Genomic DNA, 26,523 nt, shown 5'->3' on the forward strand with positions numbered 1-26,523 from the left:
TACGCAATCCAAGTCACATGTGTCTCTGAGTTAGCATGGTTTTATATTACTAACCAGGCAACTAAATATTCAGAACTATGACAGAAACGAGGTAATTAATCTACTCAGTTCGAGACCGATAAAAGAGCTATGCTGGGTTATCCAATTGTTCTCGTTGAAATATCAAGGTGTAGGCAACTTCTCGGCTTGTAACCATATTCCCCTCTCCGGAACAAGAAGAATAAAGGTGGCGCGGAAGCCTCCTGTTGTCTGAAAAAGGAATGTATACGTACAGAATGATCAGTTTCTTCTGAGGTTACCCCCCCAACCGGCATCATTATTTTCCTTCCAAGCGCATTCCTTATTGCTCGGACAGTTCTCTTAACTATACCCCCCCACCAGCATCATTATTTTCTTTCTAAGCGCATTCCTTATTGGTCTGACAGTTCTCTTAAAGGGATATTCTAAAAACAATCGATGCTGTTCGACCCGGTCGAAAGTAGTTTCTCAAGCATAGCTCTCGTTTCATGGCTTAGCATGGACTTATATGTAATTTAACTACAATGCACTCGTCAACAGCCATCGAACGATATACTGCATTACGTCAGTATTTGAATGTCAAATAATTCCACTATCACGCCGGTATCATTCGAACGATGTATCTCGCAATATATTTTAGGTTGTACAATTATTCACAGTAATTAATTATAACCGATTACTATTAGGTTATACTGGCTCTCGTCAGTACCGATTCAAGGGCATATCACAATTTTCTAACGGTAATTTACGTGCGAAATTATATTTACGCACTGCTTAATTGCCTTTTAACTAACTGTAACTGTCTGATATGCTTCTACTTAACACGATCTATGTTGTGATATATTTACAGCAGATTTAACCGACTGCTAAGGCGACTAAGCACGGTGTGAGCTCCTCCGGACTACAATATGAAAGGAGGGTAGGTAGCCTATTTTCAATTTTGTATCCTTGCAGTAGTAGAGCTTGACTCTAATATACTCTGAATAGACTGAATAGCTTGCGTTGCGCGAAACTTGTTCTGGAATGTTTTATCCTTAGAGAAATATATTAGCTGTTTTATAAGTTTCATCAACTGCATATGATAAAAAGGCACAGGGATAACAATAACCAGCAGGCGCCTATACAAATAGGAAGAAGTGCACATGAGCAAATGGTGAGAATGGTGGAGTGAGAGAAAGAGAGACTCAGTGACAGACTATATGCCAAATTCTAGAATAGGAGCAAGCCTAATGAATAATAAGATGTCTTCGAAAAACAAAGCAATGCTAATCATACTTGAAAATATAACAAATAAATGAGTGTGCGAGCTGGCAGAAATTTCCGGCCACACTTTACACACGAAAAAGAAAGAATCATGGATGAATTATGAGTGAGGCTGTTTTTTTGTCATCATATCTTATCTTTTCATTCCACAACCAAGTAAGCTATGGGAGGGGGCAGGGAAAAGAGAGCCAAAGGAAAAAAATATACGGGGTCATTTGGCAGTTTTAAAGAACTTCAAATAACAATTCGCAAATTACTGTTAGTTGATAAAAACATTGTGAAGTTGCAAACGAGGAAAATAACTGCGAGAAGAGCGTATAGAATTTTGAATGTGCGTGTGCCCCTCAAAAGATGTAACAACTTTTACGCTGGGCGAAAATAAAGCCAGCTTGTGATTAGGTTAGATGTATGTAAAAACGAGGCAGTGAGACGATTGTGGCATAACGTTTGGATTATAGGGTTCAATGTTACAAATCGGATCGGCCTATGATGAATGCCGAAGTGGACGGCTTTGAAAAAATTTCACAATAAATTTTTAATGCGCACTGGCAGGCACACTGGACAGTCGCCGCCCTCCTTTCCGCCTCCATCATAGACCGGCCTGTGGACGCCGGAATTCTATTCGCTTCTTTGAATTGAGCTGTGGGGCTGCCTATCAATTGAACCACCAGGGAGGGCGAATGAGCAGGAATGACGGGGATAACAAATGGGAATAATTGCGCAAATGCGCGGAGATCGATATTTATTAGGTGAGGAAACGATTGCAAGCACAGCTTTAGGCACTAACGAAAGTTGCAATTACCTTTGGTTCTTTTTCACTTGGTGACACCTTATGCCGGGAGACAAGTGTAGCTAGCGTTACCCTCATAATCAGTTCGGAGTAGCGGGATGCAATGCAGTTTCTGGGCCCAGCACCGAAGGGAAGATACGCCATCGGGTTTATTTTGTGCTTGTTTTCACTGCTGAACCTGCATTAACAGTGATTAAGAAAACCATTTATTTAACAATTCAGATTTACACAGCCAGCCTCTCTCTGCGTTCAATCTAGGAAAATTATGAACAGAACATATGTTGTGCTCACTATTCGTGGAAAAACATTCTTTGTTTCACATGCCTGTTCTCCTCTGTAAACTGTTTCACTATTATTAAAGTATGCCGCTGTTTTCTGGACTGCCCTTTACATGTAACCCCTGTTTGGTTCTATATGAGAGTGTGCAAGCTCGGAGATGTCGCCAGCGTGGCTGGACAGTTCTCGGTATCCACGTGTTTGTGCAACTAGCGAGAAAACCCTACGTTTCCTGTGCGGCATGCTCTGCGTGGTCCAAATAACGATGTTTACTCTCACAGAACTTCCTTTTAATTTTCTGTGAATGTTTTCGAACCATACCTCATCACGGGATGCTCAGCTAGAAGTGCTTACGTCTGCCGCAATTTCACATCTGTAAAAGTACGCTCGAAATATTAATGACAGTGCGCATATCCGGCAGCTGCTTTCCAGACCTAAAAAGGTATCCAAAGCACGTGGATGGAAATGCCAACTGTACGCCCTCTTTTTTGTGTTCTTTAACCTTCAACTAAGATAAACAGCAGCGGTGTACACAGTTGAGTGCAGTGAGCTAAATACACCCTGTCAAACACTGCCTACAGTCACCGCTATCAAATTACTCCTTCTGAATAGAAAGTTCTCCCTGTTATTTTTCAAAACCATTTACACTCACATGTATCTGAAAGTGCCAGGATTGTTATCAAGAATGCCTGTTCCCACAAACAAGGTATGACCGACAATGATAGCGTTTTAATAGCCTCAGTCAACGGTACATCAACTCCACTTTGGCGCACTAGCGGATGCGACGGAGGCACATGTGGCACGCATATGGCGGCAACCTGGTTTTGATCAGGTACAGGGGTGTTAACGTCCCAAAGCGACTGCAGGCTGCAAATGGGTAAATGCGAAGGGAAATTTACACACATGGCTTTTTTCTTTTCATTGATGCATCTCGAATATTACTGCCCTCATTATTGATTTCAGCTTCTTCTTAGCCCTTATCAGTCAATATCACCTGGAGAACAAGGCGAAGGCTGCAAGAAACGCCACATGGGGTTAATAATTATTATAAAATTAATTAGCATCCATGATAACACAATAGCAGCGAAAACCATATTCAGAAACGTAGCGCCAAATACACAACGGAGGAAATTGTTTTTGCAACTTTATCAATTTTGATACTTCAAGCTCCTTGTTTTTCGATTCACAGAGGCAATGAAACCTGATGGAAAGAAATATCAGAACGAACATGCTCATTTCTTATTCCTTATTGCAGTTGTTACCTTTTACACTGTCTCTGTATGCTTAAACAATATTTACCATTACTCCCTTTTATACACCAATGTGCTTTAACCTAGCCCTTAGATAAGCGCTCGACGCACCTTGGCGGCCCCAGCCTTTTTGTAGCGAACAATTCCTCTATGATTCTGAGGAAGCTTTGATGGCAGTACTATAGAAGCTCTGTGGATAGTTTCATCACTTTAGCGCTGATTACTGTTTTCTTTGGTCCAATGGCCTAAGAGGGGCATTTTAGGTATCGAAAATTAAATAAACTGATAAGTAGATACTCTTCTTACACCTTTTTTTTTTTCGACGGGATTACACATATAGTTAACCTTGACTTTCGAGAAGCTGGAGTCCAGTTCTATTGTCAAGTGGCGTTCCTATGCTTTCTACTCACGAAGGGATGAAACACCCACAGGCCAAACGAAAATCACAAGGTTTTCTATTACGTGTGAACTACTAATCTAACCATGTAGGTAATGATTATAAAGCAGAAGAAGAAAAAAACAACCTTATAAGGCGCCATTAGTATCCTGCGGTGGGATCCCAATCGAAGCATATGACTGGCGTGTCAGCTTTAATCTTCAGTAGCATTATTATTTCGCATTCATGACAAAATACAATCTGTGTGAGTTCGCCCCCCTCGTAGGCATCTCATTTCGAAGACCCTCATTTTTCCTAGATTTGTTTGCAGATTGGATACTTGTCTAACATAGAAAAAGGAATTCGACAATGAGTACAGCGTAGCTTAAGTCTTCTGTGCTGACAGAATGTGAACCTCGGCGACTAGAGGTAGCCAATAAACGCCGCGAAGCGAAGCTTAGCGCCACGCGCTGAAAAACAGCTCCTAAAAAGGAAACGAGCTGTGCTGTTAGATGCCTTTATAACAACGCAAGCATTTTGTCGCTTTTTGTCGATTTAAATGTTCCGGCCCGTTTCAAATCATGTCGCGCCTAGTATCAAGAAGAAAACCACTAATGTTATGTCCATGTTACAGCGTACCTATCAGGATCAAATTTTTCCGGGTGAGTCCAAAATCTTGGGTCATAATGCATCCTGAGCACTGGCACCCCTATGACTGTGTCCTTTGGAAACCGCATGCCTTTGTATTCGTAATCCTCGTCGCACGCACGCTGCACAAATCTGCAAAAAAAATCGTCAGCCTAAACAATTGGCAGGCACATGACGCGTACACACTTGAGTATCGGGACATACGAAAGAAACACGCCTGTCAGAAAGAATAACGATACAACCTGAATTAGGTGTACACCCTTCCAATCATTTAACCTGAACGCGCGAGCATGGGCCGCCAAGTCAATAAGCGCCGTGTAACGAGGCACAGCGGATAATATTGCGAAAATACAAGCATCCGAGCAATGAAAAGTCCGGCAAAGCTGAACTCTGCCGCGTTGTTCCGTGAGCCGGACCGCACTCCCGTATTCTTTTTTTGAGCACCGTTTTCGTCTTCATCATTTGGAGGCGAAACGAAGAGACGTCCGTGTGCTGTACGATGTCAGCGCACGTTAATGATCCCCAGGTGGTCGAAACTACTCTGTAGCCCTCCACTACGGCTCCTCTATCTCTTTCCACTTTCCCTCCCACATTCCTCCCTTCCCTTCCGGCGCGGTTGAGGTATTCACAGAAACAAAGGTGACAGATACTGCTCCTTTCCCTTCCTGTGAACCAATTATTATTAATAATAATATTGGTATCATTATTGGCGTAGCACATTAGTGTTGCCAAAGAGGTAGTTGCCATTGCAAGTACTACTGGTCAGAATATTCCATCTCACAAACAATAGCGCAGATGCCCTTCCATTATGTTCGCTCAAGTAAATTGATTGCTTCCCTCAAGAGCACAGACTAAAAACGAAAATTGCCAATAAGAATTTCTGTGCCCGCGCTGGTAATAAAGTAGATAAAAGGTGTCATGTACCGCGAAGCGCGATAGCATTGACATCTTCTCGGATAATTTTGCTTATAGTTGGCACCTTCGCCTCTTAGAAAAAAGTAGAGGGCACCACGTTGCCCATTCTAGTCCTTTAACAGCCGTAAGCCCAGAAGATAAATATAAAAGAATCAGTGGAAAAAATCAGGGTCCGGTTTTTGTATTAGCATGGAAGAGGAAAGTAACACTAGACTATTCTTGCGCGCATGCGCGTGTTTGCGCTCCTTTCGACGCGGTGCTCATTCATACAGCGCTTACCGACTCGGTGTTTATGCTAGCTTATTCAGGTTAAAAAGTTGGGAGAATGTACATGCAAGTTTATGGCCAAGCAAGAGTTAATATCCGATTTTCGCTGCACGGAATATCACGAGGCTTTTTTTCCTTTTCTCTGGCTTAACATACCGAATTCTGGTGCAACGATACGGCGATTTAGTTTTTGCTTTAATTTTGTTGCTGGCTCCGAAAGAGCAATAACCTATGTTGCTAGATGTTGACATTTTAGCGCGAAAGGCCTGGTAAAATTTTATTTTTGAGCATTATTACTGATGCTTACAGAGGGAAACACCTGTGACCAAAGCAAGAACCCAGTCCGTGCATGGGCGATAGTTCTATGGGTCCCTAATCTTTTTTTTTTACCAACTGCCAGCGCCGACACTGATTTATGTATAGCATACACTTCATTTATTGTATTGCTCTGCCAGTAACTGCACCGTTGAAGTGGCAGTCGCTGTAGCAATCGCAGCGTTTGTTCTATAACTGGGTTCATTCCATGCTTAAACATCCACTATTTTTGGGAGCACGGTGCCCGTTAGTAACTAAGGGGGCGTAACCGTTCGTACGAAGGCACTATTCTTGAAAGCGCAGTAGGAGAAACAATAAACGTCATGTAAAAAATCAGTGAATCATTGTATAAATGTATACGTAGTTCAAAAATTGCAGGTTCTTCTCTGGAGGCCTAGAGGTTACTCTCTAGAAATTGCCTTTTCATGAGACATCATTTGTACAGTACCCTACTACACATTTCGCTTACTACCATAGTGCGCACAATGCCCCCTTTTAGTTTTCTCACTGTAAGCTTTGCTTTGAAACGTCTTACCCATGGAGAGAAGGATACATTCGGAGGGCTTCCGATATAACTTGACCAAGGTATTCCATTCCGCAAATGTTGTCGTACGTTAACTCTCCCTGTTCAGTGAAGAAAGCGTAACAAAAGGTAGTCATTTCATAAAATGTTTGATTTTCATTGCGGCCCTTATCGATTAATACCTGCCTATACAAATAAATATTGAGCATATTTTAGGGAATCGACAATTTCTAAGTATAGGGCATATGCATATAGGGCTCTTGTTCCTATACTGGTCTCGAACAAAGCTCCTTGCTCTAAATCTCAATAAAAGAAGGTACTCATGGATTCACCAAGTCACAAGAATAACAAAACCCGCGTTGCCGGTATTTCAGTAGCAATAATTTAGCAGTTATTTCATGCTTTTGCGGTTGGACAAGTTTGTTCACTTAGTTATTAGCTGCAGCATTGCGAAATAGCTAGTTAATGTAGTAGGCCATTATTCCAATAATTCGCTCATATTAAAAATTTCGATTGTATCATTTTGTGCAGAATGAAATATAGCGTAGAACACTAAAAGTCTATGAGACATAAAAGCCATTGAAATACATTAGAGACTGAGTAAAAATTACATAGCTTGCGCTAAATTGAACATCATTTTAACGATTTCCGCACTTCCAGGCTTCTATTTTTTTATTTTTTTTTGCTAGGGACGAGAAAGGGATAGTCTAGTAACTGCAACGTCTGACAGAGGGCCACTTCCAGCAATGCTTTACGGCACTTTGAGATCTGGAGGCAAAACGTCAGCGATTTTTTCTAACTTTGGGTGGTATATTATCAAGATATAGAATAAACAAAGAAGGAAAGCCATCGACTCACATCTTTCGCAATTGATTTTTGAACTTCCTCTCTAAGACGATCCTGAACATCTTGATGCATTGCCAAGAGGTAAGTAGCAAACGTCAGTGGTGTAGCGACGGCATCAATCCTAAAGCGAATATTTTAACATCTTATCATGTTCTGATTAAATAAGAAAGTTTAGCTCTTTTTTACATATATACTGAACATATATCGTGATTACGAGAAACAAGCGCCGAGTTCTCTAGAACTCAAGCCGGTGCTGTTTTCATGTTAACGCGGTATTTTTGTGGGATGCCCCACATATCAATGCCGAGCGACGAAAAGTGAAGGGCTGTTGCAATGGTGTAATTCGGCTCCTTTTGATGACCTTAAATCTAAGCGTGCACTATAAATGGAAACACATTGTGGCAGAATATGGGTTGTATATGTACTGCTGCTGTTCAACAACGAATTCCGCTTTTATTTGTTAACATTAAGAATAAAGAGATTTTTATCCATACAACTTCGCAGTTTTTTTCTTGGTGGCAAAAGTTAGCGCCTTATTATTGTTATAGGATGTCACACTGACACCTACCCAACTGTTACGATTGCGATAAAGAGATGGAACCTTGCGAGCTCTTTTAGAAGGCTACCTGCAGCATCAATAGCTACGGCTGGCACAATAGTCGGTTTTTATTTTGAATGCCCTCTGGAAGGCAACGGCTCTCAAGTGACGAATATACCTGTGACAGAGGCGCTGTCGCAATGTCTGTCACTTCACGCCAGAATCCAATCCAGCGCTGTTGCTACCGGTGTTCGCTGCGGCCTCCCTTGAGGAATAGGATAGCCAGGGCAGACAGGTATTCTTCTTAGTATGTGTGCGGTGTAGTAATCGCTTCTTACTTTGCCAGAAATTTGGCCATTAACTATACAAATAGATTCCACTTATTGACCTATTCGCGCTTTGTACCTTTTAGTTTCCCCGGTAGCCACTGAGATTCTTCCTGCACTATTTGTCACACAAAAAACGCGAGCCTTATTGAAAAAGAAGCTTGGGTTAATGAAGCAAAGCATAATCCTGGACGCCAAGCTTTTCTCGGGCGTGATTGGTTAGAGATTCACTCTGGTTGTCATCTTTACGCTACTAAACTTAGTGTTAAAGTACACGTTATTATTCAAATGAGTAAAAGTCAATGTTAATTTTATTTCGGGAAAAATTTATTTCTGTTAATAGGAGTAAATGGTTGAAAGCTGAGTTATTAAAACTTACAATTACATACGAAGCGCTACAAAATATTGGGTAATAATATACTTACGCAGCAATAATGAATAAAGTTCCGTTAGCCAGTGTCCGCGTGCGGCATGTAAGATGCACTTGCTTATATTCACCTGAGCATACATAAAAAAGCGTGTAAGTTCGAACAGTAAAAACATAGCATTATGCTTTGACTTCCACTGCAATTATCAAAACGCGTGGCAATAAAATATTGCAAAACAAGCACCTTTTGAGCGAGCGAAGAGTTAATGAAGTCATCCTGCGTCTACTGAGTATGTTAGAGCAGATGGGACTCGGAAGGGACGCTCGCCATTTTATTGATGGTGAAATTGAGAAACTTCTGTTTTCAGTATAATAAATTCGACGTTAATGAAAACCTGCAGTCAGCCAGCATGAATTGGCAAAACCTTGGTCTATGTGCGGCTGGTGGGAACTGATCGAAAGGCTATCATCATCATCATCATCATCATCATCATCATCATCATCATCATCTTCAGCCTAACTATACCCACTCCGGGGCGAAGGCCTCTCCCATATTTCTCCACTTAACCCGGTTCTGTGCTAGCTGCATCCACTTGACCCCTGCGAACTTCTTAACCTCATCCGCCCACCTAAGTTTCTGCCGCCCCCTGCTACGCTTTCCTGAAAAAAAGTCTTGCTCCATGAATTATGTTTAAAATCTCAGCCTTGAAATCTCCTTGTGTAAATATTGGAGAAAACGACTCCATGATACTTCGTTCAAGCAATTTAATATTTTGACCTACATTATAGCTCTCTCTATATAGAGAGAGCTATAATGTAGGTCAAAATATTAAATTGCTTGAAGGAAGTATCATGGAGTCGTTTTCTCCAATATTTACACAAGGAGATTTCAAGGCTGAGATTTTAAACATCATTCATGGAGAAAGACATTTTTTTCAGCAATACGCCTAAAAGCAATAATACATTGCAAATGAGAGTACGTACATTAAATTTTATTTACCTTAAAAGAGTTACCACTCATAATCAATTTCTATTCGGAACGAGCTCAATACACCACTTACTAGTGACACCTTTTGCAGCCTCGAAATTGATTTGTGGACTGTCTTCGGATTCGGCGTTGAGGAGAGTTTGTAAAAGATCTGCTTTGTTAGCCTATGTGAAGGAGAGAGTAAGAGAGTAAGTACAGTGAGGCTCAAAAGAACACCCAAAAAGACTCAGTCACTTTCTTATTCCAGGCCAAAGTGGCATTGCAATTTTCTAACAATTGCACTTTCAGTAAGGGCTAGGAAAATTAGAGGTTTTGTGCAGTAGACATGCAAAAAACAAAAATTATCTAAAAAAGAAAACACAAGACAAAGTACCATTTCTAAAGGTGTTGTTTTTTTTGTAGAAACTGAGAATTGTGGAAACGGTAGTTTGCTTAATGGGACTAGCGCCGCAAAACTACAAACTACTCCATGGGGTACCGTAGTGGAGGTCTCCAGACATTTCAACCTCTGTGAGTCCTTTAACGTGTGTACTGGCATCACACAGTACACAATTAAGCGCCTCGTTTCTGTTTTGTTTTTTCATCCATCAGAAAGCAGCCACCCCGCAATTCCACCCGGGTCCATGAGAACTGAGTTATCGCGGTGTGGCAGAATGCGTTGAGGATACATCTTAGCCGCGGGTAGATGTTATAATATGAACAAAGCACAGGGAGGGTCTCCCGCTGGGATCCGAAGACAAGACCTCACTACTTATGGATCGCCATAACAAATACGCCACTGTTGCCGCTTTCCCATCATATACATACAAACACTACACATTGCAACCTAAAAGGGAACACCCCCGAGGAAGGATCTTGGTAGCTTATTTTATTGTCGCGGTGAAAACTAAACTGATAAAAAAATTTAAAGAAAAAAAAAATTGCTGTTAGAGGAATCGAACAGATGTTTTATTCGCATAGTGCTGAAGGAAGTAGTGTCACTCCATTGCACCACTGAAGCAACGAGTACGGCAAGCTTTAAACCCGCGATTATTCATTTTTACAATATTTCTGCTATTTGTCGCCAGGTGACGCTGCTCAGAGGACCCTACCGTTCAGGAAACGGAATCACGCCTCCGCGCACCCCACAAGCGAAGGTGAAGCGTGGCGCCGTCACCTCGCACCGCACCTGAGGTCAAATTCTTGAGCTTTGGCTCGAGGAGACTAGTACATTAAACTGCCTCATTTCTGTAAATATTCAGATTGCATGACTTCCCGTTCCGCTAAAATACCTGAGGGAAATTTACCTCTTGAAACCAAACTACTTCATTACCATCGTACTCATTAATCCGGCCTACAGCAATAAATAAGGGTACTCACTCCATTCATCCGCCTTCGTTGTTCGAAAAGAGGACCAAAATAGGCAAGTACAGCGTCCATGGGAACACCACGAGACAAGCCGTATTTCAGCAGTGGCTTGAAAAGGAACGGTAGCTCTGAGATTGAATCTGCAGGAAAAACAAATGTCGCAAACCACGTTTTCTTAAATACACCACTTCGAGACCAGTTATATTATCGTATTTTTCGAACCTTTAGAATGTGGCCTGCTTAGCCATGAGGCCAAAACTTTCATCATGGTTAGCTCAGCTGACCATGGTACGTGTGTATGCACGCATATGGCACCTTCACAGTGAGATCATGAAACACGGGCCATTATTAACATGTGCAGTCATTATTTTTTCCTGCATTTACGGGGAAACATTATTCGTAGAAAAGCCACAAAACTACAAAGGGTAGCCTCTTACCCCAACCATTCGATTAGCTTAGAATATTTTCTTATCTTTTGATTATTAGCGCATTTCCAATAGGCAGAGAGAGGTTTTGTCAGGGTAGGATACGATACAAGGAGTACAGAGCATGGAGACGTTATTGATGACACTAAATCATTTCTGTGAAATCTATTTTTAGGAGCCGTTAGTAGGTTGAAAGAGCAGTTTAAGACGAGACAACCAGTTTCTTCGCGTCAATGGTGGCAAGTCGTTTTTGTTAACAGTTCTGCCGCACAAGTACGCCCAAGACTCTAATACATGAACCTGCCTTATTTTTCATCTGTAATTTTCATCCTGCTAATTTAGGTGTCAATAGAATAAACGCGAGAACAGCTGAAATTGCGAGAAATGAATTAACCTTTCATTTTATCTTAACCCTGTCATTAACGCTGAATACATTTATCAGCGAAAAAAAGAGCTCGCAGAAACTTTCTCCACTTTTGCTTAGGACAGGTTTCTCTCGAAAGCTGGACATCACCCGGCCAAGGAAAGAGCCACAAAATTTACTGGAGGAAGTAGCAAGGATCCTTCCTTCTCATGAGGCCTCCTAGTTGTCCGCAGCATAAAAATAACAAAAAAAAAATAATACTTCCCAACTCACCTACCCTCTACCACAAAACACCACCAACTGCAGACGCGCCAACCAGCAGGCGCCGCCGGGGTGGTGCCGTGGTAAGGCGCGTGACTACTGTGCCAGAGTACCAGGATTCGAACCTGACCTCGGCGGCTGCGTTTCGATGGAGGCGAAACGAAGAGGCGTCCGTATGTCAGCGCACGTTAAACATCCCCAGGTGGTCGAAATTACTCCGTAGTCCTCCACTACGGCTCCTCTTTCTCTCTTTCCACTTCCACACCCACCTTCCTCCCTTTCCTTACGGCGCGGTTGAAGTGTCCACAGAAAAAAATTGAGACAGTTACCGTGCCTTTACCTTCATATAAATCAATCAGTCAATCAACCAGCAGTGCTCAAACACCACACCTGTTCGTTCTTTTCAGAAAAACTGCAAGTCCAATTTATCAGCTGCAATTTAAGTGAAGAAAAGAATTTCAAAGTCGTCATCTCAACACCGCTTTGAGAGCTGATGGATTTTTAATTTACAAGAACAACAAAAATGTGCGCGTTGATGCTAAGATGCATAGGTAACGCTAGGCAGTAATGAAGAGATTGAAGCGAATTATCACGCTAGAAGCATAATTTCCGTCACTATCAGACGTCGCCCAAGAATGTTTTAGGGCTTCAAAGCCTTTCACGCAAGCACTGCAATCGTATTTGTCCTCCCAGAGGGCGCGTCCAGAGTGTATCGGACGGTAGAAAAAGTCTGCGCCCATGTTGCGGTAAAGGTTCGATTCTTTCAAATCAGTGAAGTAAAAGAATAATCTTTTGCACTACTACCATGCTCCACAATGCTAAATCGCAGCGCAGCTGTTTATCTTCCCCGTCGGGAACTGCAGGGTGCTGTGGGTGGTAGTGAGTACTTCCCGAATCAAGCGTCTGCGTCACTGAGCCTCTATTTGTGATAGACGAAGCATTCGCACCGTTTGTTTCGCTCATACCCCGCAGACTTAAGCAAGTTACCCCGCAGGTAACTTGTTTAAACAATTTTACTATTCTTTACTTTTCACATAACATACTAGCAAGACAACGATGCCAGCAGAAGAACCGACAGTCCGACTGGACGATTTAACGATGGGGCACGTTTCATAGCAGCACTGTAAGACTGCGAGGAGGTAACGCGCTTGACGACAGAGCTCTAAAGCGCGCTCCCCTCCTTGCGCCATCTATGAGCAAGCGGCGGTACTCGCCTGCCGCTTCAGAAATATCTGTCTTGTATAGCCACCCTATCACTGTCCATGCAATGACCATATTGCGCACTATAATATAGTTCTCGACTCTATAGTGACACTATAGCAATCTAAGAGCGACCGACGGTACTTCGTTCCGCTACACCGGCGATAACAGCGAGGTGAATCAATCCAGAAATGAGCGCTAAAAAAAACTCAAAAATGACATTTTAGTCCTTTCTGTCTCGGCCTGCTGGCGAAATCACACCATTCAGGGGCTAGTGACCATATCCGGACCGTTCGATACAACTTTACGGACCCAGCGGGCCACTCACCGAATAGAGAGAACCTCTACTTTGAGTGAGTGTAAATATGTCATTTTCAGAAGTTTTTCTGCAAAATCACCTCCATTGTGCAGAGGTGTTTGTTATCTGGAATTTGCTTTGTTCTAAATTCGTGGCATTGGGATCACTCCTAGAATATTTGTCTTCTGGCTACCGCCAGTGAAAAAGCGATGCTCTGGAATGAAACAAATGCCGGCTTTCCTTCACGAGCGCAGATTACTTTTAAGAGAAGCTCACACCTTCGACGTGTAAACTCGTCGATTGGAGCTTGAATACCGCTTGCTAATTGAAAAGAACAACATGGCCCTTGATAGTACATCATAGATAGTCAACAAAGCCCATTGCGTACTATAGAGCGGAGGTGTTCAGCACAGAAAAACTAGATTCTTTCTGACTTCTATTGGTGGCATTTCATCTTTCTTGAAGACTCCGAAGCTTTTTGCCCAGCTATTAAAATAACAAACAGTTCTATTCCTGTCTGCAAACTGCTTCGAATAGACTTAGCTATCGGGGTGATTTTCAAACCACCCCCCCGATGAAATCTGACATGCAATTCTGCATAGGCCACAAAAAAAAAAAGAACAATTTTAGATGGGAGAGAAAAATAGTTCAAGAAGCACAGGAGCACCGGTTTACTTGCAAGTTATTTCAATATGTACTATGTTATATGCGCAAACTTGAAAGCAATAAAATAAGCAGGAATATCAAGTTTCACTCGTAACTGATTGAAAGCTTATGGGCCTCCCAAATCTGGAGCTCCTTAAAAGGAAAACGTAAATTGCACTCTGCTTGGAATGAAGTAGGGAGTGTTTAATGGTTTCGACTTCATACGAATTGCCTGGATTCTCATTTTTTGTGCAAATTAGTTGAGCTGTTTAATAATGCACAGTCTGTAAGAAAGTGCCTTTGCTGTCGGCAATCTCCTTCTCCATCTCATTTGACCCCTGAAAAAAAAAAAATGCATGCGCTCTCCCCTGTTCCGCATTCTTGTGAGTAAAAACCATCCCTTACTTATCAGAACCATCTTGCTTTCGCCAAACATTCCGGTGCATTGACGGCACTTCATGAGAAGCTTGCAGGCTGCTTCGTCGCCTCGCTGCACGTCTGTTTGGGTGCCGTGAAACACTCCCATTGCCACGTCCATTGCCAGACGAAGCACGTGGGTGTGCATGTTCACTACACCTTCCTGCTTCGCCGCGGCTGTCTCGATCATGTCAGCAAAAAGGTTGGCACGATCCTTCATTATGACCACAGCCTGCGCACAAGATAAGGGAGAACAAAGCAGCCACAAAGGCTTCATTTTTGTTGATGTGATACGATGTTCTTTTCGAATGTTTGTATTTTCTAATTTATTTGAGCAGCAGAACAAGAGGAACACACAGATATGCGTCTAGAAAGACAGTACCCATAAGTTCGGTTTTCCTCTAGCACAAATTTTTGTGCGCACTTCAGCGAGCACAATTACTTTCTTGGCGGATACAGAACCCCTAGATAATTAGGTAAAAGCAAATGCTTCTGGCATAAGCTGTAATCGAAAGTGTGCATCACCTCAATCGACATCTTCTGCCACTTTTAGGAAAGATTTTGCCTCTAGATATCTGAACAAAGCTATCTGCATTATCTGAAACATTGTTAGGACTTTAACTAATAACCTGTATTTTTATGAAGCCTCTCTGAACCAGCAAACGTATCTGCCATCATACTACATTGTATAAATTTTGATGCTTGAGGATTTGGTGTAATAATGTAGTAACTGCATTTATGAGATGAATAAGGATTTGAACGATATAAATGTTATTAGTTCAATTTCCTTCAACCAAGTGGCTACATTACATATCTTTCAGATTGGTTTACTAGCGTTAGGAATCAGCGAAAGTAAAATCGACAGCAGAAAAAGAAATTCTACACTAGGTTCTTTTTACCTGTTTTTGTTTCCTTCACTTTCTGTTTTTCATGCTACATACAAACTGCACTAGATTATCGCAGTGATCTTGTGAGTGCATATCGCTTGAAAAAGGGTGAAAGCTTCCAGCGCTGCGTCTTGGATAAAATATATCATGTGATTTTCATAAAAAATCCAAGATGCCCGTACGTATAAAGAAAACCTTGCCAGCTTGTTAAGAGAGTGCTTTGTAAAACGAATGCTTAAAGTATTTATCTCTTATTTACAGTAAGCAAAAATACAGCCCAGTGTTAACACAACTCAAGCTTTTCTTATTTCATTTATTGCTAACAGAACCAATAGTTGTCATGTGGGCATCATGTCATCAAAAAATGGCTTAGATTTATTCCGTCTAAACTTCGTTAAACCAAACGAAAGCTTTGCTTTATTTGGTATTGATTTGGTTAGGCTTAGGTTTAGAAGTGGGCAAAAATAACTTTGCAGTGAATAAATTACCCAGAATACGGGGTCGAGGAAGCCGTAAACTACAAGAGGGAACACGTGATGCTGTATCTGTCACATAGATCAAAGCTAAAAGGTCAAATGTCAAGTGGCAAAGCTCAAGTGGTCGTACACCATACGTGAGGGAGAGAGAGATATTTTCATGGCAACAGGAGATGTCTGCCTGGTGGTGAGTCTAGCATGTGATTATGATTATGTGATGTGTGTTTATGTGCGTGTGAAAGTGCGTGACACTAATTCTTTTTTTTTTCTCATTCATTTCCCCCTCCTCTCCCACAGTTTTTCACCCTCATCCCTCAACCCTCATCAGGAGTAGCATGGTACACCATACGTGGTACCGTGGTTAAGCTAAATATCCACACTGTGACCTCTTGTTGCCAAGCGGCCTGCCATGTTGACTGGCTGCTACATGGCGCAATGAAGCTTTTGCATCAAAAGAAGTAGGTAATGTTTATGATCCCTTCTTTACTGGCAGCGAAGTTAGTGTTTATGTACTGTTGTTAAAATATACAATCCTCCAAGGCCAGCCTTCATTTTTATGCTAAACTTCATATCCGACATTTATTTATTTATTTATTTATTTATTTATTTATTTATTTATTTATTTATTTATTTATTTATTTATTTATTTATTTATTTATTTATTTATTTATTTATTTATTTATTTATTTATTTATTTATTTATTTATTTATTTATTTATTTATTTATTTATTTATTTATTTATTTATTGTACCCTCAGGGCAAAGCTTTACAGAGGAGAGTGGGAAAGTACATAAAAACACTGAAAAACGTGAAACATGAACAGAACGCAACAAATAGCTAAAACAAAAGAGGAAAAAAATATCATTACAAGTAAATAATACAATATTAAACATTACAAACGGTAACAGCAGAACGAAACAGAACAGGATCAGCAATTGCCGCAACGGAAGAAGGAAGGTGGTGGGAAGAATATACCTCGTATATTCTTATGATATGCGAGGTATAAAAGAGTACAAAAATGTTTTAGTTCCGCAGATGGAGATGCCTACTTTATGTATGCGATCGGTTCGAGGTGAAATGTATGAAGGGGGAACGAGCAGCTCACGGCGAATCGATTCGTAATGAAGCATTTTGTGAAAAAGACATAGACGTGCAGTTTTGCGTCGTGATGCAAGTGAAGTTAAGCCCAAGCTAAGTTTAATGATGGTTACGCTTGATGTGCGCCGGTAGTCAGAGAGGATAAAACGAGCTGATTTGTGTTGTGTCATTTCCAGTAGGTCGATCAAATGTTTAGTACCAGGATCCCAGACTGCTGAAGCGTATTCAAGCTGTGAGCGGACGAGTGTGGTATATAAAAGTGGTTGTGCAGCTGTTGTAATGGGCGCGGTGTAAAGGACCCCTATACGAACTTGTTTCATGTAGGTCCCCTTGAATGTCGGAGAGATGAGTCCGCGGAGCTCCTTCCATTCTTGTCCATACACTCTCGTAAGTCGCACTTGATTCAGAAGCAGAGGCTTTGTGACCAAAGTGAAAACCTAGAAAGACGTTGAAAGAGATGACACGTAAAAATTGAGAGTGTAAAAGAAGATTATCATTTCTGTTTTAAATGTTTGTAAGGCGAGGCCAGTGCACTTCATATGAGTGACGGAGAAACTCAAAATCTTAAGTTTGACAACAAGCGCTAAGATTGCATTTAAGCGTATTCGAAACGCTGCTTGAGAAAATTTTGACAGTAATTTGAATGCAAAGTTCTAGCTCCGAAAACTGGCCAAAGTGTGACACTGTGCTGAGTAGTTTATATGAGTATCTGATTAGCAGCAATGGCAGATGACAACACCAACTTAAGAACTGGCTGGTGGTCGAAGCCATATCACGAATATTTTAATTGTTTTATTTTAACAAATTGATCAATTCAAACCAATGACAAATTCGTTTTTGAATCTTTACTTTTAGGGGGAATTATTCGCGAATTATGGGAATGTAAACACAACTACACTTTCCACAAACAAACTAACCCAAGTGCGGAGCAATGGGAGGGCCTGCTAACCAGCTGCGAGCTCACCGCCCAAAAGGCATTGGTGCAGCACGCATGCGAGGTAGCCAGGACCAGTGGAGCCCTGGAATGAGGGAACCACCCGTGCTAAGGAGTCTCCAACGGTGGCGAAGAAGCGGCTGCAGGAAGACTCTCCGAGACTAACCAAAAGACCTCAATAAAGTTATTTCACTCACTCACTCGCGAATTATTGTTTTAGCAGGTAATACCAGCTAATAATTGCACATATATCACTAATATCTCCAGGTGATCAAGTAGGGGCCGATTTCACACAAGCCACGTGTTTTCCTCGGTCGCGTATCAGGAGGTCAACATACATACTTTTGATGGAAGGGGCTGAAAAAAAAAACGCTGATGAAAGTCGGTAGAATAATGGCTCCTGGTTCCGACCTCATTTATTTAAAAACTGGCTATGCGTGCAAAATATGTCTTCCCAAAATAATGAATAGGATCAACAGTAGGTCACGAAGAGAAAACGACACCACCTTCACCGAGGTCTGCCCTCCTATCTCGTTAATTTTGCCACTTTTTCTACTAATAATTACCACCATTTATATTCGTTTCTCCTTATTAGTGTTCTTTCGGGCCCTGATATGCAACCATTTAAGCCCAGCAAAAAGAAAAGTTAATTGTTCTTTAACCAGTCCTTACCTGTCTTCCTGTGATCATTTTTCCGTCTTTGACGAACACCTGCTTAATCATTTCTGGGTCACTTGTTAGCACCGCTGGAACAGACCCATGGAAGTACCTGAAAGGGTAGGAAAAACTTGTTTTCCTTCACAGGTTCTGAAGGTGAGCGGCACTTAAGCATCTTTAACATCAGCCATTACTTTGATTGTTTATCTAGCCGGAAACGCTCTAATATCTGCTTAGTCGGTGTCTAGGATTTACCCAAATAGCCCTTATCAGCTTCTTGCTTTTTATATTTATCATCATTAGCCGGACTATACGCACTGCAAGTGGAGACCTCTCCCACATTCCCCCAATTAACCCGTTGCTGTGCTAAATGTATCCACTTAACCCACGCAAACTTTACCTCATCCGCTCACCTATCTTTCTGTCGCCCTTCACTATACTTCTTTTCCTTTAGAATGCAATTTCTTACCCTAAGTTACCGTCGATTATCCTTTCTTCGCACTACATGTGAATCCCATTCCCCTTTCGTCTTCTTGATTTCGACTGGAATGTAATTAACTTATTTCTTTGATGCACTCCGCACGCTTCCTATCTTTTATCGTTAAACCTATCATTTTATACTGTGCGACTGCTCTGAGTGTTCTATTATCTGAACATTTTTAGACTAAAGAGACTGCGGTTGCTGAAAAAAAACTGTCTAATTAGCTATTGTCTGAGGTCGTAGTGTTACCTTATAGGTCTTTAAGGAAACTAGAACTGTGAAATGCCTGCATATTTTTATTCCGTGCTGTTAAAAAAAGGGGATGAGATGTTGGTACAAAATTATAATTTAACAATTTACAATGCAAAATTAGTTTAGTAATATATATCCTAGCTGCCGACATATGGCCAACCTTCGTACGTAACAGGATTTGACTTTGTTTTCATATTTAGCCAACAATTTACAATGCAAAATTAGTTTAGTAATATATATCCTAGCGGCCGACATATGGCCAACCTTCGTACGTAGCAGGATTGGATTTTGTTTTCATATTTAGCCAAGCGTACTTTAATAGAAGCTGTGCTTTGTGAATTTAAGATGTCTAAGACGTATTTTTTTCCATTACAAAAAGCATTTCAATATTGTATTACTTGCAAATCATGCGTAGTGTGAAAAATATTTAATGCCTCATTTTACATTTTACGAGTTACATGTGAATTTTGTTTGCTTTATCTTGTTTACGTTCCCTAAGTATGCGGCCGTCGAGGTCACAATCACACCCGCATCCTTAGGAGATGTCTAGCGCCCTAAATGCGTAGATAACGCGACGGTGAAGCTATCTGTACAGCCTGCAGGAATAGTTTCTACAAACTGTGACTATTTTGAGCCTACTTAGAATGTTGGAACATATATAACGTTGTCAACGGCAATGCTAAATAGGCATTTAGTCAGCCACGACTTATTTAGCGACTACATTCTAAATACGTCGACTCGTATTCTTTTCCAGCATAACAAAGTTAAAAGCATGTTATCAACATGTTCAAGAAACATTGGCCCGACAATATGTATGAGTAAGAAAGAAAGCAAACTCACCCAACAATATCCCCATACTTCGTTATCCAATCGTCGAACGTGGCGGCCATTCCCTGAAAAGCAGGCATGACATAAAGTTCCTTCCTGCATAATATTGTGATTTCACCGTTTGCTTGGACGAGTAGAGGGAATTGTAGTGGACGTGCTACAAAAGTCATATTTTATCTAGTAAAGTTTCGATTACTTCATTAAATTTATTACGCTAGAATTTATGCTTGAGAAGAAAACGAAATAGATAAATATGCTTTCTGGATGCGCTGGGGCATAATTGTTTATGTATGGTGATTTGCCCTTTTTTACCAGCAGCAGTGATGTGGCTGCTGCTAAATTATCGGTGCGATCGCAGTTACCTTTCCAAGTAGCTCCTGGAGATTTCCGTATATGAAGCAGGGTGAAGGACCGGGTATCCCGAGTCTTCTGAACAAAGAAAACCTCCATGCTCTCTGGGCGCAGAACCTGCAATAATTGTTACACTGTGATATGAGTGAAATATTTGAGGCGAACACCGTAACAACACGGGCCGGTATACCACACTTAAAGTAAGGAAGACGTCTATTGCCGGCAGCTGTCAATAATGATATATTGTGTGGAGCTGAGGCTAATATTTCTGAATACTCACTTTTTCTTTGTACTCGCCAAAACTTTTATATGCAAAAGGTACCTATACCATGAACTCATAAACTTAACTAGTGTCTTTGCGAATAATGAAACAATGTAACGACTGAATTCCATTCAGCATTCACAATATCTCGTCCAACAAAACAGGAAATTAATAAAAGGCATCAAGTAATAATTACAGGCAAGCTTGGAACATTCAATATTGGCTGTAATGACATGTTTCGCCTCACTCGTGCAGACATTAAGAAAACAATGCCCCGAAAAAAATTTCTTTTTCGAAATTTCGCTCAATAGGTGTAGCTAATCGATGCTTGCTGAGGGGAACGCTAACAGGCTTCAAGTTTGCCTAAAACGAACGAACTTGACGCGCACAACGTATGGCTTCCACAGGAGCTTAGTCTGCTGAGAGTATTCTAGGGAGTGCAAGTGTTTATACCATAAATTGTTTTGAGCTTTTAAAAAAAAAAATTGCCTACCTACCACGGTCACGAAGTGGTTAGAGCGCTCGATTATTGTGCCCATAGATGCAGGATCGAATCCCGGCTGCGCGGGCACTTTTTCAGTGGAGGCGCAAAGCAAGGCCCCCGTGTGCCCTGCGATATCAGTGCACGTTAAAAAAACCAAGTGGTTGAAATTTTCTGAGCCTTATACTAGGCGTCTCTCATAGCCAAAGTCCCTTTGAGACGTTAGGCATTGTAACTGAGCAAAACGTAAGCGTTCTTCTATTACTTCGTGCACCTTTTTCATTCAAGCGTTCCTTTTTCGGGGAGATAATTGTATTTAAATCCCGGTTATGAACCCGAAAGGGTGGAGGCCATAGTCCCGATAGTGTAGGCAGCGTTCTACATTGCTTTCTTGCACTCTAGATTGCATTTATTTGACACGGGTGTTCCCATAATCTTTACGCAGTGCACGTTATATAGAGCATGCAATATTGTAATAACTAACACTGTAATAACTGTAATAATTAAGACGCTTGGCTGTGGTTTATCTTCGTTTAAACCTAGTGTGAAGCGATTGCTCCGGCGGAGCCGCACGTTGCTGCTCTATATTTACTCAAAATTGAATATCGTCGATCATGTGTATCGCCACGCAGCTGCCCACGCGTTAAGCTATTTCCCAGGTCAGTTGATCTTTGACCTGCCTTTGACCTGGAACTTTTGGGAGCACATAGCCACTCAAAGTTGTTGTGGTTTAAATTCCAACTCGAACTCAAAGATGTTTAAGGCCATCAGAAGCACACTGACTTTGGCTTTAATTCGCGTAGCGAAGCAATCGCTTCAATTCAAAAAATTGTGACGTGTGGTTTTAGTGGCCGTCTGACATGTCTGAGGGTCCTGCTTCGAACATTCGTGGCGACAAACTTATTTGATTGAGTTTCTTCAGATTTCTTAAATACCCACTTTGAGGAACGTCCTCGACAGCCTTCCTTTTATCTGTATTTGGGGTGTTTGTAATTCCCGTGAGAGGTGATGTGATTGCGGTGTCGTAAATTTGTCATTCAATCAGAATTTTTCCGCTATGTTGTGGAATCAAACGTTTTCCGACCGCTACAGGACAGTGGCAATGACGTCTGGTGGTTTTTAACACAACGAAGTCCGTATGCTATGGCCTAATATGTAGCATATGGCAAGGTTGCTGGCTTTTTAAGTATTCACCTAGTTTTCCAGGGCCTATACTTATTTCAGGATGGCGAACAAGGTATACGAGATCCCCATACGGAAGGCCTTGCTAAGGAAAACCTGAGCTGTTGCCTACCATTTGTATTTTACGAAAATGTGCCTGCAGATGGCCGTGAAAAATAGTTCACCAAATCTTTTATAGAACTTCGAAGGTTAACATTTTTGGGTCATAAACGCCACGTGCGGTGTAGGTGTATTTGCTGAACAACGGTAGCGGATAAAACCAGGATATTCTTGCCGCATACGTTGACTCAAATGTGGCCTTGAGTTGCTTCTCCTGTAGTGTTTGCCGGATGCTTCAGCCGGCATAATCCGACCGACATCCGTTCACGAGTATTTTTGAACAAACTCTCCCTACAGTTCGTCCCGTCGATTCACTATTTTTTTTTTATTGCAGCCATTTCCATGCCGAACCAACGGAAGTGCACTGTGCTCGAAAAGGAATTATCTGTCAGGTACATGCGGGGCTGAAAATATGACCATTATCCTTATTCTCGGTACACGCCACGTTACACGAAGGTAGAACTCCAGGAAGCCCATATCGACAAGCTACCCGAACATAAAAGTGGAAAAATTTATGTTTCAACAGTCTCTTTTCCCCAGTTGCAAAGCCGTTTGTTATGCACACCAGAGCGCTCTTTTATGCTCCCGATCAGCGGTTTGCAAATCACAAGGAGAACGGCATTTTAAAAGAGCGCAGCAAAATGCGATTCAAGCAGCAATCGGCTCAGCATGCCACTCAAGCCGCAAATGCAAGTCTTCGCCATGAGAAGGCGATAATGCGTATGCTATAGGGTATCAGGATCAATAACAGTGCGCAATAGTGTTTTTACATCCAGTCTAATTTTAAATTTACAAAGCCAGTTAACTCTGGTGCACGCCTTCAATGCGAAAGCTGCCTTGAAAGAGATGCTATCATTCCTTCACTGTATATTTTATATGTAGTTAACAAAGAAGCAATTACAGCAGTTTTGGAACTTGACAGCTTGACCGTACATTGATGGAAGGAATAAAGGAAAAGGGAAAAGTTTAGGAACAATGGAGGTAAAGGTTTCACGTATCTTCTTCTAAAGGTTCCAGATTTCACAGGCATTGGACACCATAATAATCCTGCTTTCTAATCAACTCTTGTAATTTTACCTTTTCATTCCATTGTTAACAAGTGTATTTTAGAGATCTATTATTCACCACAGCTGTGTAATTTATGGAAGGGGCACAAAAGACAAGAAGGATATATGAACATATGTTTCATTTTGTAAAGTGAAGGAGCCATAAAGCACTGCATTGACTTTTGTATTCTGTAGTTCGCTATTATGAGCAAATTCGCAGTTCTGCGAAGGCGACAAAGAATTCCATTTCGTCCATAGCCGAATGCAGCGCAACTATCTGCTGGCCAAGGAGATCGAACAAGGCATTTGCGAACACACTTTACTCGCGTCAATAACAAAAGTAGCAAAGCGCGCTGTATTATTCCAAGTGTGAGGGCACGCACACGTGCCGCGCCAGCGGTGAGGTTCTATAGCTGTTGTTCATGTGCTACACTAGATACCTGACACTCTCTATCTGTGTTCACACTAAGGAGAGAGCGGAAAAAATGTTTAATAGAAGCTTTAGTTCAGTGGTGAATTTATTCTCGCTCTTATTCTCTCCTCGTGTTCACCAATATTGTCATTGTCAGTGCAGGGCTCAATCCCAACATTCGTGCTCTATACTACAAAACTTCTGAAATTTTTATTTGTTATTAAAGCAACTGTACAATATTTGCCGATACTTTAAAGTAATAATTGTTGATAGCAGTCAAAGAGGCTGCTCAATATTTGTGTATCTGCACAAAACCCAATGAAAAACCCTTATAAAATACTCCCTAGCGTCACTGAATGACACCCACAGACAACCGTTGAGCCCGGTTTGTGTCAAACTTTTACCTGTCGCAAATGTGGTCTGGTGTGGCATCTATAAACGTATTCCATATTATTTAAAATATTGAATACAAATTTGGAAAGGTATTTAGCAAGATATTTAAAAATATCAGTAAAAAACAATAAAGGTAATCAGGTATAAATTTGCCAGTTTGCTCACTGTTGCTTTGTTAGTAATGGCTCACCCTGTTGCGTCATCGTCCCTCCCACAACGGAGAATAATTAGTACAAATCCGAAAAGAGTAACGCCGAGAGTAATTATCAAAGTATTTATTACCAGTTTTTCGACTCGTCCTGATGCGCTAGTGAAACATTTGTGTTGCAGTGTAAATTCACGTCTATATGATCATAACAGTTAATTATGTACACGAGCTCAAAAACACCATGTCGAAGCACGCATGTATTAGACGACGCATACAGAATTGGCAAAGACACACACACATAGACAAGGACGATCGCTGCACTGACAAGTGATTATTCACACCTAAGCACCTTCTTCCTTCTTCACTTTTAAGTACAGCTGAGTTCTTCCTTCACTGTACCGCCAGTAAGCTGGAATTTTCATCGCTTTCTTCAAAAAGGAAACGGGAGGCGCACTAACACATTGTTCACCAGACAAAGTTCATCATGTGCGCAGATCATCAAAATCAATATTCCGCTGTATCAAAAACACCAAGCAGTCGCTAATGTGGTCAACTGCTTGCTAGCACATCGCACAATCATACCTTTCTTTGCAGAGTATGGCCTCTAATTGTATGCCCACCCTAGCACATCAGGTACTATCATGCACTGCAATACAACATTCTATTGCCACCTATGGCAGTGAGAGTGGCCTGCTTCGATTAGTGCGAGAGCGGTCGACATACAGCGCAAAGATCAGCGGCATGGCAAGCAACGAGAAACAGCCTCAAGAACTGTGAAGAAGCAGTAAGCTACCATTCCCATGCCTCCTAACTTCCTTACTACCCAAACAGCGGTACAGAGGCATCCCTTTATAAAATAAAGGCTTCATTCATTCATTCATTCATTCATTCATTCATTCATTCATTCATTCATTCATTCATTCATTCATTCATTCATTCATTCATTCATTCATTCAATATTAGAAAGTAAGGTTTATTATTTGGAAAGTGATACGCACGAAAAAGAGTGTAATCAGTTCAATATAGTTTAGGAAGAGAAAGTTGTAGAAGTGGTGATACCAAACCTTCGTATTTATTAAGCCTATGAAGGCGTATTGCCGTTCCCCGAAAACTGCAGCAAAAAAAGCGCCGAGTGCGTCACTCCGAAATAAAACAAAACCTTACGTTTTGTTCGAGCATGAAGCGCCGTACGGCAACTTAAATACACTAATAATAAAATGGTTTTCTATGATTAAAATTACTTACTGCAAAGCGTAATACATCAGTGGCGTCTCTCGCACCATCTTTGCTACATTGAATAGGTTAATTCGAAAAGTTGGCGCGGCGTATATCCGTACAGAAGTGTTTAAAGAGTCTTAAAAGGCAATCATTGCAGAGAACTGTCTCTGAAGGCAACCGAAAGGTAACATGCACTCACGTTAAGACAGAAATTGATTACTGCGAAGGTAATTAAATGGTGTAACCGTTGTCATACCGAAACATTCTGGCTGCGTTCGCAGCAGGTTTTGCTGCTATTAGGAATTAAAAAAACAACATCGTATTATGCAATCTAAAGGAGAACATACCCCAGGAAATATGGGTGCAATTTAATTGGATATTGCGTGTTCAAAAATAAAAGCAGTTGTATCTACAGGAATCGAACCTATGTTTTACAATCAGGTACGTGCTGTTAATTGGCCTTTTGGCTAAGATAAAAGTGTTAATAGCTTAATATCTGTTACGTGTTCTAATTGCGCCACAGCAGCGACGGGTAGTGCTGTCTTTATATGCGCTCTTAGTCGTTTTGATTCAACGTACTAAAGTTGGTTCGACAGACAAAACTGGCATGGTAAGAAGATTACTTCAAGCGATTTTAATCCAGCAAACTATTTT

The 26,523-nt window shown here is 41.2% G+C and overlaps 1 protein-coding gene across 1 annotated transcript; it reads right to left on the reverse strand.

Annotated features, from left to right (window-relative positions):
* LOC146181673 (cytochrome P450 3A18-like) lies at positions 1 to 25,934 on the reverse strand. Its single transcript, XM_084575827.1, has 14 exons — positions 25,897 to 25,934; positions 20,640 to 20,745; positions 20,290 to 20,342; positions 18,732 to 18,828; positions 17,437 to 17,562; positions 14,652 to 14,895; positions 11,066 to 11,193; positions 9,780 to 9,870; positions 8,777 to 8,849; positions 7,500 to 7,608; positions 6,654 to 6,742; positions 4,613 to 4,753; positions 2,084 to 2,249; positions 1 to 249 (listed from the first exon to the last, which is right to left on the reverse strand). The coding sequence occupies exons 1-14, from the start codon at positions 25,932 to 25,934 to the stop codon at positions 163 to 165; spliced, it is 1,548 nt and encodes a 515-aa protein (XP_084431953.1). The 3' UTR covers positions 1 to 162.
* Positions 25,935 to 26,523: the final 589 nt, after the last annotated feature.

This window comes from Amblyomma maculatum, chromosome 8, assembly GCF_055883805.1.
Source record: "Amblyomma maculatum isolate TAMU_Amacu chromosome 8, ASM5588380v1, whole genome shotgun sequence".
NCBI lineage: Eukaryota > Metazoa > Arthropoda > Arachnida > Ixodida > Ixodidae > Amblyomma > Amblyomma maculatum.

Coding starts and splice junctions, on each gene's coding strand:
- LOC146181673 (XM_084575827.1), bottom strand. CDS start 25,934: ATGGTGCGAGAGACGCCACTGATGTATTACGCTTTGCA. Junction 18,829..20,289: donor AAGTATGGGGATATTGTTGG/GTGAGTTTGCTT, acceptor CTACCCTTTCAG/GTACTTCCATGGGTCTGTTC. Junction 11,194..14,651: donor AAGCAAGATGGTTCTGATAA/GTAAGGGATGGT, acceptor TTTTTCCTGCAG/ATTCAATCTCAGAGCTACCG.